This window comes from Argentina anserina, chromosome 1, assembly GCF_933775445.1.
Source record: "Argentina anserina chromosome 1, drPotAnse1.1, whole genome shotgun sequence".
In the NCBI taxonomy this organism is placed as follows: Eukaryota; Viridiplantae; Streptophyta; class Magnoliopsida; order Rosales; family Rosaceae; genus Argentina; species Argentina anserina.
In genome coordinates, this window is record NC_065872.1 from 18,207,995 (window position 1) to 18,222,567 (window position 14,573).

General features: G+C 34.9%; 1 protein-coding gene across 1 annotated transcript; it reads right to left on the reverse strand.

The window, feature by feature from the left end:
- Window positions 1–8,232: 8,232 nt before the first annotated feature.
- LOC126785989 (uncharacterized) lies at window positions 8,233–13,684 on the reverse strand. The gene is made up of 5 exons (XM_050511690.1): window positions 13,598–13,684; window positions 13,141–13,218; window positions 12,979–13,026; window positions 8,574–8,647; window positions 8,233–8,489 (listed from the first exon to the last, which is right to left on the reverse strand). Exons 1-5 carry the CDS (start codon window positions 13,611–13,613, stop codon window positions 8,391–8,393), a joined length of 315 nt encoding a protein of 104 aa, XP_050367647.1. The 5' UTR covers window positions 13,614–13,684; the 3' UTR covers window positions 8,233–8,390.
- Window positions 13,685–14,573: the final 889 nt, after the last annotated feature.

A 14,573-nucleotide genomic window follows, 5' to 3' on the forward strand; every position in this document is an offset into this window, starting at 1 on the left:
ATCTTTGCATGCCCATGTATGAATTTAGATTGTCGAGCTTAGAATATAGTCCCAAGTCCAAATTAGACAACATTCTAAAATCTAAATCGGACATCACGTACTTCTCTTACTTTTCACACCACACCTAATCTTGTAAGTCTCATGTGGGTGATTGTGGGTCAGGTCCATATCAACATGTCATGACCATTAGAATTAATATGACTATAGTTTTGTGCTCCAACTTACTCATGTTTCAACCTTACATTGTGACAACATTTAAGCACCTTACTCCTTGCCCCGAACCATGTCAACCATTCTAAGTTGAAGCACGTCGAGTTTGATGCATATTTTACCATAGACAAAGTAAAACATGGTCCAATCATGTTGTAATTTGTATCCACTCAAGAATAACTAGTAGACATTTTCAATGGCTTGTATTCTCCTCAACAATCAACATATAACAGCTTGATGGCTCCCCTATAAATTTGGGGAAGGAGGGTTGAATATGGTTTGTCACAATTAAGTAATTTAAGCCAATTAAGCTCGTCTCATTCAGTGTAACATAAAGATCCAAGACTCTATCTTGTCTGTTAAATTAGCTCTTGTTATAGTATATATAAGTCCCTGCATAGCTGTAATTAGTTAACTTTTGTCATAAGTAGTTCTCCAAGAAATTAATAAAGAGCTTTTCCTTCATTTTTCATTTCCTTCATGCTAAGTTTTTAAATACATTTGGGCCATATGTTTGTTCAAGGAATCTTCACCTTGGGAAAGGAAAGTAATTCTTTTCTAGTGTTTGGAAGCAAATGGAAAATTTGTAGGAATGGAAAACGATTCCCAAGGAACAAGAAAATTGAGGGGAAAGTGTTTCTACCCACCCACCCCTAGGAACTAGTTTCCCTCCTAAATATCTTGCAATAATTATTTGTCTTTTGGCTAAATTATCCTTGTTCATCTTGATATTCTCATATTTATCAATGGTCTCCTAGAATCTTCTGTCAGGTTTGGATCGTCTTCCTCGCAAAGCAACTGGCAAGTATGAACCAAATATTACTCTCTCATTTTCTCTTCATCTCACTATGTTTTATATATTAGGTAGATTGTTGTTAATTTGTCTTGTGTATTGGGCCTGTGTGATCATTGATATAAATAATACTTGAAAATATACAGTACATTGATAGATTATTTTCATTAATGTTAGAATTTTTTTGGTTGTTTACAAGAACTAGAATTGAATGGTTAAAGACAATGGTCTATTTCTCAACATTTAGATAGAATGAGAAACAACACATGTGCGTTGGTTAAGGAATGTTTTCTATGATAAATTAGATATTCGAGTCCAATTACTGTTATCAAGTCACCAGTAATCTCTAAATCAGTTGCCAAGATTACCAGATGCAAGTCTCCAAAGTTACTTCTTTAGTAAATTGTGAGGGTATCATTGGAAAACTAGTAGAAGTTTTTTTCCATTTCAAAGAGTGCCAAACACTGCAATGGAAAATTAAAGGATATAATCTGAGTCTATTCCTTCTAGATCTTTCCAAACACTGGAAATGGAAAATGTTGGGAATTGCAATTTTCATTCCAAGAAATTGATTTCCTTTCTTTCCCATTCCGTGAACCAAACATGGCCTTGGAAGAATCTATTATATAGCTTGTTTCCTCTTATTAATGTTCTCATCGTAAAAATTGAAGTGTAGGCAAACTTAAGGTGCATGTACAATTATTTAGGGCCAAGACAAAGACTAATAATCAACCGACACTGTCTCATAGAATGATATAGTGATAAATCAATATAACTAATTAAGGGTACATAGACCATCAATTACGTTGGCCTCTTTTTGTCATCATCGATCAGGTTGGCCTCTTTTTGTTACCAATTACTCTTTGTAGAAATTATATATTGTGCAAAGAGAAATATCATGTAAAACGGGTTAAGTCTCCAACCATGATATACATGGCTGGTCTTCTCTCGTAAGCAGCTGCCATGAATTAGTGAAATTATAAGACATTTAAGTGTAATTCATTCTCTAAGACTTGATTGAGGATTTGAGGATGTGTCCAGTATTGTCCACGCTTCGTAAACTCGGCTACTTAAACTGTGTTAACATTTATGCATAAGTAGCATTGAAGGAAATATATATATATATATATATATAACAATTCACCATTTTTTAATGGCATAAATGCCGATTTGCACCTCAAATTTGGTCTTAATTGTCAATTTGCACCCCGAACTTGCATTTGAGTCAATTTACCTCCTAAACTTGGTAAAAATTGCCGATTTACACCCCGAACTTGTATTTGAGTAATTTACCTCCTAAACTTGGTAAAAATTGCCGATTTTCACCATATCCGTTAAATTTAATGTTTTCAATCCAATTTTAAGTCACATGTCGTGCATTTAAGGTGTAGTATTGTCATTATATATTTATTCATATTGAATAATGAAATAAATTAATAAAACTACTTAAGAGTAACACTTGCTACAATGTTTTTTTTTGCGAAACATGTTATTGATTTATATATTTATTATTTTATGTGATATGGTATGTTAAAAGATATTAGAAAAAATATAAATAAATAAATACATTGAAAATTAAAAATAAATGTGTGTTCCGAGAGAATTACTATTCTACCATTGTGTATGTTTTAGCCTTATTAGGTTTCCTGTTACAGATAGATTCGCATCTCTGTAATAGATTAAGACTCCGAATCCTACGGGATTATGATTATGTAATGCATATATATTTGCCTCATTATCAATCAATAAACGGTTACGTTATATTCTATTACGTCGTTATTATTCTCGTTTTGTTCATCCTCCAACAATGTGTACGTATAAAAATATATTTATACACAACACACTATATTTGAATGAGTGGGTATATTGAATATATAATTCAAAGTAGGGTTAAGTAGGTAGAAAAAAGATGAAAATAAATAATTTGATTAACAAAATAATCCTCATTTTAAAGAATATTTTTATTTATTTTAAAGAAAAATATAAATATAAAATGACAACATTACCCCTCATGTGCATGACATGTGACGCAAAATTGGATAGAAACAGTTAAATTTAACGGATGGGGTGCAAATCGGCAATTTTTACCAAGTTTAGGAGGTAAATTGACTCAAATACAAGTTCGGGGTGTAAATCGGCAATTTTTACCAAGTTTAGGAGATAAATTGACTCAAATGCAAGTTCGGGGTGCAAATTGACAGTTTCAGCCAAGTTTGGGGTGCAAATCGGCATTTATGCCTTTTTTAATTAAAGAAACCTTCATTAATAATAATAATAATACAAAGGATTTCGGAACGAAGTAATCCGAAGACGGACCACATAATTCACAGGCTTTCAACAAGAAAACCAAACGGACTAGGAAAAGGAAGAAGAGGACATGAAACACACAACTAATTAATCAACAAGAAAACAAACACAAAAAAAGACAACAAGACTAAACGCAGCATCTATATAGCTTGATTCGAGCAAGGCAGTTTCCGATCTCAAACCGATTTTTTGTGCGCATGAACCCAACCACCGCACTCGTAGAAGCCAACACAGTCAAACAAAAACAAACTGGCCACAAAATGATTGACGTAGTGTGCATGGTTTTATACTCAAATATACACTGGTCATGAGTCAGAACTCATGAGTCATGACGTTAACATATCAAGTTTATATATATATATATATATAAATTTTTTAGACAAAACATTTATTGATTTGTACTCACAGACATCTTTACAGTTAAAGCAAACATCTAGGGAAGAATGTTCATTGGACTCAGAGGAAGAGGATTCTATGGTATGATATCATCTCCAAAAATCTCATTTTCTGAATCAGTATTCCTTAATTCTAAGGTCTGGATAAGTTTTTCTTCTTGATTGATTTTTAGTTGATTAATAATATTTTTAACTGCGCAATTATTTGCAAAATGACCAATTTTGTTACACTTTTATCAAAAGGTTTTGTCTTTGGTTGGTGTTGTGGTCGTTTCGACCAAGATTTGTGAAATCTATGTAGAATAAAAATTGTTTGGTTCAAAATTATCTTTTTTTTTAATTATGTTTAAATCTTCTTTTTGAATGATAAGGAACAAATTTACTGCTTGATTTTTTTCTCCGAGATGACAGTAAAGAGGGCAAGCCATATTGCTCGCAAAAGTTTCATAATTCATACTTAGCTGTTTTTTTATTAGATTTTATTTGGGCATTTAGCTCCATGTCTATGCACATTTTTAATCATTCTTTTTTAATGATGGTAATTATGTTTTCCATAAGTTAAGGAATCATAATCAATGTGGTCTGATTCACTACTTCAGACTTGATGGATTTTGTGAGCAAATAATTTTGGAAGATCATTATGAATCTTTCTTTCTATAATGGTTGGTTACTGTCTTCTCTAAGCATGACTTGAGAAATAAACACAACTTTTTGTACCATTTGAAATCACTTAAAATTGGACACCTAAGGTTGCTGAGTTGATCATGAATTCTATAGGTAATATGACTGGGAGTACCAATGAAATGTTGGATAGTTATATAAAATAAGGTATTAACAACATCATAAATTCTCATACCTGAGCGTTCATCAAAGATGGGAGTACAATCTTCATTTTGTTTAACTGCATGTTTAATGGATGATCTCGAATTGGGAGTGAGATGTTTTTTCCACCAAGAATGAAGCAATCCTATATATCATGTGGAAAGTATGTCAAAAATTTCTTGTTATAATAAACTATCAACGTCCCACATTAGGTTTTATCAGATGATACTAAGAATTGGTTACTAAGATTATTACTTTGCTGTATATCTATGGGAAGGGGATGTTCTGTCCAAGTTTTGAAATGTCGTTTCTTTGGGTGAACTATTCGGTCTATTTGCAGAGTTTGAAGTAACAGGTCTAATTCTGAAAGTCTGCTATAACTACTACTAGTGTCACTTTCAGAGGAGGCAGAATTGGTTTATTGGGTATTAATTACTGCAATTCTATTGCTAGACTCAGACCGTTCAGTTTTTAGATTTTCTAACATTCATTCTATTTTGCTGGATAGAGGAAGTGGGTTTGAGGGCAGGTTTTTTTAACTCACTGAAATGAACTAAAGGAGTTTCTGGTTTTAGTTAAGGTAAAATGTTGACTTTAGATGAAATATTGTCAACTTTTGTTTCTATCTGATCTAACTGGGCTCCTATGGTTACTAGACTCTAGTTTGTGTAATTATTTTGTTCAATAATTTTCTTAGTTTTTGGATCTTCGGGAGCAATCTTGAAAGGTGAAGCTACTATTGGGGAATTGAGGTGATCAAAACTATCGTTTCGACCGGAGGATGACTAGAAAGAATGGAGCTTGTGGAAGTTTTTCATTTTACTTTTGTTAATGTTTGGACATTTTTTTGTTTATTCAGTTGGTCTATAAAATCGAGAAAGAATATTTCAGATTTTTATTCAAGCATAAACGTTCGCCAATCATGAAATAATTGTTTTCGCTGATCCTCGAAAGGAAATTTCATCCTATAGAAATTTCTCCCATGGATATTTTCTTTAGATGAAAGATGTGCATCTAATTTGGGATAATTCATTTTAAAAGGTTGGGTGAGTGTCCTTAGTTGGGGATTTATAGGAGGGATAACTAAGAAATCAAAAGTTGTGGGAGAAGTTTGTTCTTCTTCTGTAACTAAATTATTTTGGGTCTCATTTTCTGTGTAATTTGGGTAACTAACCTGAGAAGCAATTCTTATGTTTTTAATTTCTAACTTTTGCAATTCTTCTTCTAGTTCTCTAATCCTAATATTTTTAATTTCTTTATCTAGATCAAACTCTTGTCTGGACATTGTTTCTATTGTGGTGGAGTTTTGAAAATTAATTCTTATTCGGTTAATCCTGGAGTTTTCAAAATCTAGATCAAATTAATTCGAATACAGTCTAAATCAGAAAGATTATGTTGTGCGTTTACTAGTTGGTTTTTGCTAGTGAGGGACTATTCACAAGGCAGATTTACATCTGACCATCTGGTTGTGTGGGGAACACTAATAATAGCATTTTCTTGATTGCTTTGAATTAGGAGAGTATGATTTTTGGAGCTTTTACCAATGGCTTGAAAATTCATGTTTGTGCCCATAACCTTATAATGATTCCTATAGATTAAGGTTAAAGGATGGGTTTCTTCAAGGACATTATATCCTGAAGTCTTAACATTTAAGGCTAATGCTTTTAAAATGTGAGGTCAATTAGACTAATGGTAAAATCTGGGAAACAATTAAAATGGACTTGACCATTGAATAAACTTGACTCAATTAAACCAAGGGTAATGTCACTAAAGTCAGTAAACCTTTCATATTTTAGACATAAATGAATAGAGACATTAAGACCTTTTCTAGTTAAGGGTTTAACACCGATTTGGACTAATCCTATGTGAAGAAAATTATGGCCATCTTTTTTGTGTTTCTTAAATGACTCTGGCATAAAAAGCTGGCAAGTTTCGTGTTGTTTACTTACAACATAAATTTGTTCAACATATTTAGTGTGGTGTTCACTTTTAAATGAAGAAAGACTCAGTTTTTTTCTTATAGATTATTAGGGACTCTAGGAATATTCCAATCACGTATATCGTTTGACTGAAACTCTATATGTTCTTCGTTAATTATGTCTGGAATCCTATTGAGAGATGAACTAAACTAAGTTGGATATATAAAATTTACTCATTTTGGAAAGGAAATGGATAACTGGACTAAAACTAAAAAGATTGAAAGTGATAGGAAACTAAACTTAAGATCCTATAGATTACTACTCACTTTGCTCCTCTCATGCCGCACACACTCATACCTCACCTGAGATTTTGTGTTTGGGCATGGTCTTAATGTTCAGTTGGGAGAGAATAATAGGCTAAAATAAAGTAAGATAAAGAAAAATAAGACTTAAATCCTTAAAGTAAATAACATAAATCACAAACACTTAACAAAATAAGTAAAAAAATAGATCAACTCAAAATCCACTCCTAGGTGCTAGTCCGCCACATGGGGATTGAGGATGGTATGAAGAACATGTGAATAAATCGACTCAGGAGCCACACCAGGCTATAATCCGTCACCTGTAGACTGAGAAGTTTTAATAAATAAACTAACAACTTTTATAGTGCTGATACCATAAACCGACTGAAGCATGTAAAAAATTAAGAAACATAATTTACTGAATTGAAAAGAATTTACATAATTTTAAACTTACAAGATGAAACTAATACATATGGATTACAATTGAGAATGAAAAGAATGAACTTAAGCAGTAGACCTCAACACATGAGAGACTTTGCGACTAAGGCTAGATTGAGAAGGAGGAAACAGAAAATGAAGTGTGAAAATTGAAAGTGTGTCTAACTCTGGAGTCTGAGGCTCCTTATATAGAAATTACAACACATGTGAAAATTAAAAGTGTGTCTAACTCTGGAGTCTGATTTACTATTCATAAATAGTGGCTTGTCTGTCATGCTTTTATTATGGATGAATAGTGACTTGTACTGTTGCTTTCTATGGAAATGTTGACTTTGAATTTTTTGGGCTTATCAAAATTCGTATGGGTATTGACTGTTTTGGTAATCCGCCCATCTGATTGCTTCGGCGATGCTTCTCGACTATAGGCTGAAGAAGTAGAAGAGCATTATTCACCTTCACTATTAGTAGATAGACTAGCTACTTGTTGTAGGAGTTTCATAGCCAATTCCTTTAATTCATCGGCTTCGGAAGTGGAAGATTTTGTTGTTACTGATCTTGTTTTAATAGTGGATGATGACTGAATTGGTAGAGTCTTGACTAAAGTAGCTACTGGAGTTGTTGACTAGACAGTGACTAGCTTTTTAGATGGAATGATGAAAATTCTTGAGTAAATTGGAATAAGACTCTATATGTCTTGAACTTATCCCACCATTTGACTAGGAAGTACCGTATCACTATATATTCATTTAATTCATAATGCCATTTCAAAATACAAGGGATCTTGTATTTTTCCATGAATTGAAGGGTAGGAGTAAACCTTTTCTCAAATTCTGAGAAAGTCATGATTGAAGCAAATTTAGTAACATCATTTTGGAGGTCTAAGGAAAGAAGGTACTTTGCATACTGAGGTGGTCGTAGTCGAAGTGGTCGCGCATACATAGGAAATTTTACATGCTAATCCAACAAATCGAAAGTAAAATGCACAGAAAGCATGTTTACTAACCCCCAATAATCATTACTGGGGGTCAGTACATAACAACATTACACCTCTAGTTCTCAATTTCGTTGCATACAAAGAAAAATATCCGACATACCAATTGTTCACATTCACACCAAATCATGAAGGTTTACTACCCCCCACAAAACATTACTGGGTGTCAGTAATAATTAATGAAGGAAGAAAAGATTTTCTTAATGGTATTTTTTACAACTTCATTTTTTTTAGTGCATTGTTCCTGTCCTTTGAAGCCCATTTTCGCTTCGCATCTCTCATATTGCGTTTATACACATTTTCTTGTACTACCTGCAATTTAAATGAATCAATTAGTAATGTTTAAGAAAAAAAAATCAATACATTAGAAACTAATTGACTTGGTTGGCTTCTTACATTATCTGACCCAATTAGTTCTGAAAGAAAAACAAATGCATCGGGTTTGGGTCTGGGACTGCTGAAGCTGTCAACTGCCAAGATTACATTATAATTGAGTTATGAATATTAAAATTTTCCCTACATTTTTACCAGTGTTTCAGATGCGACGCCGAGGCGTCGCCGGTGCGCGCTTGCCGGCGGAGCGAAGGAGAAAAGCCTCACTGCCTGAAACCCAGGCGAGGCGATGGAAACCAGGCGAGGCGATAGAAAGGCGACCGCCGGAGCGACGGAGCGACGGAGTGAGCGACGGAGCGATGCGAAGCGAATCGACTTCAATCTCGGGCCCAGCAGCTACCCAAGTCGCAGGTCGGTTTGGGTTGTTTGAGAGTGCTCCGAAGAGACCAGTGCTCCGGCCGGAACGTCGCCGCGTCGCAGGAGGCAGGACTTCTTCTTGGCTCGCATGATTCTTCAGGCTCCAAGAGACGACTTCTCCAGTGTTCCGGCCGTCATCTTTATTGAAGAGACACCGGTGCTCCGGCCATCGCAGCCTCGCAGGACCTCTTCATCGATCGCAACATCGCACTTCCTGGGCTCGCAAAATCGCTTCTTGGATCGCAGCAGGCGGTGCGAGGGTCGAACCGTCGAAGAGAAGAGACGAAGCTGAAGACGCAAATTTTTTTTTTCTCTTGGTCAAAACGACGTCGTTTTGGTACCTTTCATTTAACCAAAACGGTTTCGTTTTGCTTAGTTTTAAACGACAGAAAGGCTTTTAACAATTGTACAAGTGAATCAAATTTCAACCTAGCATTCTGAATATTCTCTGCCTCCGTCATTCTCTCTGCCCTCTGCCCTCTGCCTCCGTGAGTCTCTCTTCCTCTCCATTGAAGATCAAAATTTTTGCTGCCTATAATTTGTCTATTTGAAACTTGAAGATTTACTTAGCTTTGAGGTTAGTCAACTTTAATAATTTTTAATAATTGATTTTATTTTTGCATATATTTGTTTGATTTTAGTTGACTACATTCCATAAATTTGATTAATAGTTTCTGAGCATTTGTTGTATGTGTTTGTTGGTGTTTGTTAATATTAGTCATGAGTGGGAAATGGGTAGATGGAAGAGATAAAGCATGGAAATTTACAAAAACGATGGAAGGGGAGAAATTTTTTATGTGTATTTTCTGTAATCAAGTATGCAGTGGCACTATTTCTAGACTTAAGCATCATTTAGCAGGTATTTCGGGTGGTATGAAAGCTTGTAATAAAGTCCCTTCTGATGTGAAGAATGAGTATCAATTAGCTATAAAAGACTTTAAGGATTTGAAAGTTAAGAGATGTGCTATGCTCCGTGAGATTGGGGAAGGAATTGGTGGTGGAAGTGATAGTATAGATTCTTCATTAGAAGAATGTGGGAGTAGTGCTGCTCAACCAAAAATCAAAGGACCACTTGATAGTTTTGTGTCTTCTCAACCTAGGCAAACCGTATTGAATGAAGCTTACAAAAAAGAGTTAAGAAAAGAAGTTTGTCGGATGGTTGAGCGTTTTATATTTTCTAGGGTGCTTCCTTTTAATACGGTTAATGATCCATTTTGGTTAGCTATGGTAGAGGGAATTGCCAAGTGTGGTGTAGGGTTCAAACCTCCTTCTATGCATGAATTAAGGACTTGGATTCTTAGGGAAGAAGTTGAAGATATTGATAAGTATTTGTTAGAGCATAAGAAAGCTTGGGAGAAGTATGGGTGTTCTATCATGTCGGATGGTTGGACCGATGGAAATGGTAGAGTACTTCTTAATTTTCTTGTGAATAGTCCGGCGGGTACTTTCTTTTTGAAGTCCATTGATGCATCCGGTAGTGTAAAAAATGGTAGTTTAATGCTAAAGTATTTAGATGAAGTGGTTAGAGAAGTTAGGAAAGAGAATCTAGTTCAAATAATCGCCGATAATGCATCAAATTATAAAAATGCGGGCCTTGGACTTATGCAAAGGAGGTTGAAGTTGTGGTGGACTCCATGTGTAGCACATTATATTGAGCTTATGCTTGCAAGTGCTAAGAAAGTGGTGAAGTTTCTCTATGGTCACACTTGGGTCCTTTCTCTCATGAGAGAATTCACAAACAACAGTGAGATCATTCGTCCGGCGGTAACTCGATTTGCAACTGCCTTTCTCACCCTTCAAAGTATCTATAACCAAAAACAACCTCTTCAAATGATCTTTAACAGCAAGAAGTGGATTGATGGTCCTTTTGTAAAAAGTCATGAAGGCATAGGGGCTCGTGCAATTGTTCATTTTGAAAATAACTTTTGGAGTAATGTTGCATTTTGTGTGAAGGGTGTGATGCCATTAGTGTGTGTTTTGAGGGAGGTTGATTCGGAGGTAAGACCTGCTATGGGCTACATATATGAATTAATGGATGCCGTAAAGGAGAAGATTGCATTTGGATTAAAGAAGAACCCTAGACATTATCAACCAATTTGGAACAAAATTGATGCAAGGTGGACTCCTCAACTACATCAACCTTTACATGCTGCCGGATATTTTCTAAACCCTCAACTACATTATGAAGACAACTTCTCAACTGTTTTAGAAGTCAAGAAATGATTGCATGGATAGAATGATGTCATTTGAGGATCGGCTAAGGGCTGATATCCAATTGGAGATGTTTGATAAATGCCTTGGAGAGTTTGGAAGTAAGATAACAATACATTCCAGGAAGCTAAGAAGTCCAGGTAATGCCTCATATATTATTCTTTATAATACAATTGTCTATATTTTATTATTTACAACTTAAATATAATTTATATTTTCAGCGAGTTGGTGGGAGCGTTTTGGAGAGGCAACACCTGAGTTGACAAAGTCTGCTATCCGTGTACTTAGCCTAACATGTAGTGCCTCTAGTTGCGAGAGGAATTGGAGTACATTTGAGTCGGTAAGGAATTGCTTAATCATTACCAATTTATATAATCAGTAGCATATTTATGTCATCTAAATTTATTTTTATGTTTGTTTTAGATTCACACTAAGAAAAGGAACCGACTTGAGCACAAAAGATTAAATGCATTGGTTTATGTTAAGTACAACTCTTTACTAAGGGAAAGAAAAATTAGAAGACGAGTGAAGAAGCTTGATCCCATTTTAGTGGAAGAAATCGATTCCGATGATGAATGGATATCAAGGGTGGAAGATCCTATATTGCCAAATGATCTCTCTTGGCTTGAAGAAGGTGTGTTTGAGGTGGAAGCTATAAGGAATGTACCGATTGAATGTTATGAACAAAATTTGTCAACTAGAGTTCCTATATGTGTAGAGCCACTAGATGAGCCAACAATAAATGATGTTCCTTTGTCGGATGATGACATGAGATTTGATGAGCCCTCTTACGCACCTTCTTCTAAAAGGAAGAATGTTGAAAGTTCAAGTAAGTACTTTCTTATTCATCCTCATGTTATTTAATTTGTTTAGAATATACGTATCAATCTATATTTATACTAGTACGTTTTTTTTAGGTAAAGAAAAATCCAAATCCAAGAAGAAAATAAAAACATTGTATTCATTACTTAGGAATGAAGATGAGATTGAAGACCTTACTTTACATCCACATATTGATGCATTGAACATTGATGATTGTAATGATATTCATGTGGGTGTAAGTGGATATGACGATGAAGATTGAACGCATTGAAGTGTAGCTGTTGCATTTAATTTAGTATGACTCTATATATTAATTCTATAATTTGATTAGAACCTTATTTTGGATGAATGTTATGGTTATAATGACATATTTACATATTTTGAAGGATATTCATATTATTTGAAAATGTATTGTATTAAATTAATATTTGTTGGAAAGACGATCGCCTTAAATCGCATTTGCACGCTGATGCTCTCGCCCTGTGAGGCTTGACCAAGTCGCCTTCGCTTTCGCATCTGAAAACATTGATTTTTACCCGGTGGGAATTGCGAGAAACCGACAAAAAAAAAGGAACTCATACTCGGCAACCAAATCCCTAGATTTCAGTCATAAAACCAAATCCCTTGAATTAAACTTTCTTTAGAACAAGGGAGACATACTCAGCAACCAGAAAACCATTAGAAAAAAGGGGCTTCAGACCCCTTCTAGGATTTCTGTCATAAAACCAAATCCCTCAAATTATACTTCCCTTTCCAAAACACTTTCTGTAGTGATCCACATTTATAGAAGTTTGCTTTCTCATCCTGTTAAAGAACTTTGTTCAAGATTGATTATAAGAACTTCCAAAATTGACGACCTTTTGAAGGCAGCACAGGAACAAGACCAGTGAATTTAGGAAGAGAAGGGTAAAGCAGTCACTTAACACCAGAACCAACACTGTGCTCAAAGCTTAGAACAACATGATAAAGGATAAACTGGTAGAGACATCATTTTTGAAATCTTGCTATAAATTCTTACCAGCACTGGTCATGACCGGGCGGAGGGGTGAAGACGTTCCAGCGGAGGCTGCACATAATACAGATTCAAAGATGTCTTGTTAAAACAGATTCAAATGTCAATACACTTGAGTACTTTACTTCTCTGTTCAAAAAACATTTCGGTGGATAAATAAGTTCTTACCATCATCGGAGATTCTCAGGGGTGAAGATTCATGCTGGACGGGGTGGGAGGATGGAGACGTTTCAGCAGGGGCTGCACCTAACACAGGTTCAAAGATGTCTTGTTAAAACAAATTCAAATGTCAAAACATTTGACTACTTTACGTTCAAAACATTTCGGTGGATATACAAGCTCTTATGATCCATGAAGCAGTCCGCAAAAGTTCCATTTATCACATGCTCGGCAGAGCCGGAGGGTGAAGACGCTGTAACATGGGCTGCACATAGATTCAAATGTTTTGACTACTTTACGTTCAAAACATTTCGGTGGATATACAAGCTCTTACCAATATTATGTTCCATGGAGCAGTCCGCAAAAGTTTCATTTACCACATAACATTTGACGACTTTACTTCTCTGTTGAAAAAAAATTGACTACTTTACGTTCAAAACATTTCGGTGGATATACAAGCTCTTACCAACATTATGTTCCATGGAGCAGTCCGCAAAAGTTTCATTTACCACATTCTCGGCAGGCCTTGAGGGTGAAGACGCTTCATCACGGGCTGCACATAATACAGATTCAATTTCATTTACCACATTCTTTCTCTTGCGTAGGGTTAAAGAGAAAGAATGTCTATCTTCAATTTTCTGTATTAGTTAAAAAAAATGAATTTTACATTGGATAAGCAGGTAAAACCTTTTATGATATTTTGTGTTGTAAGTTGGTGCCCATCTACATCATTATTATTTTTTTTTTCTCGCTCACGGTCTTGGCAACCTAACCTTGGATGAAACTAAGAGTGTCTCTATTAGTTTTAAAAATAAAACAATTTTACTTAAGATTAAAAGCAAAATTTTTTATGAACTTCTGCGTAACATCCTTCATATTGAGTTTAATGCTGTTTTCCTAACTGTTGCATATTGAGAATAATGAATGGTGTGTCTGATATCTTTTTGGGTATGATGGAAACGAAAACTGAGAAAATGAGATATATTGTTCTTTTTTACTGACCTCCAGTAATGTTTACTAGAGGGTAGTAAACCTGTTTGCTTTGGTATAAGGGCAACGAAATTGAGAAGTAGAGATGTAGTGCTGTTGTTTACTGAACCACAGTAATGTTTACTGGGGGTAGTAAACTTGCTTGCTTTGGTATGAATGTGAAAAATTGGTGTGTCTAATATCTTTCTGTGTATAATGGCAACAAAATTGAGAAATAGAGATGTAATGCTGTTTACTTGCTTTGGTATGAATGTGACAAATTGGTAACTGAACAAGTTTATAGTTTTTTGAATACTCTTATTGCATAACTTTTGAGTCATATCTTGCTGCAATACTCGGAAAATACCATGTAGTGTTCAATATAATTGTTCTCTTCTATATAATTGTTGTTCAGATTGTTCTTAACACCTATTGGATTGGTGAGTGTGGTTCTAATACCTAGAATTAAATTA

Excerpts from the sequence above, each read along its gene's own strand:
- LOC126785989 (XM_050511690.1), bottom strand. Across the intron at positions 8,648-12,978 it reads CCCGGTCATGACCAGTGCTG|TTGACAGCTTCAGCAGTCCC; the intron begins GTAAGAATTTAT and ends TAATCTTGGCAG. Across the intron at positions 8,490-8,573 it reads AACTAATTGGGTCAGATAAT|GTAGTACAAGAAAATGTGTA; the intron begins GTAAGAAGCCAA and ends TTTAAATTGCAG.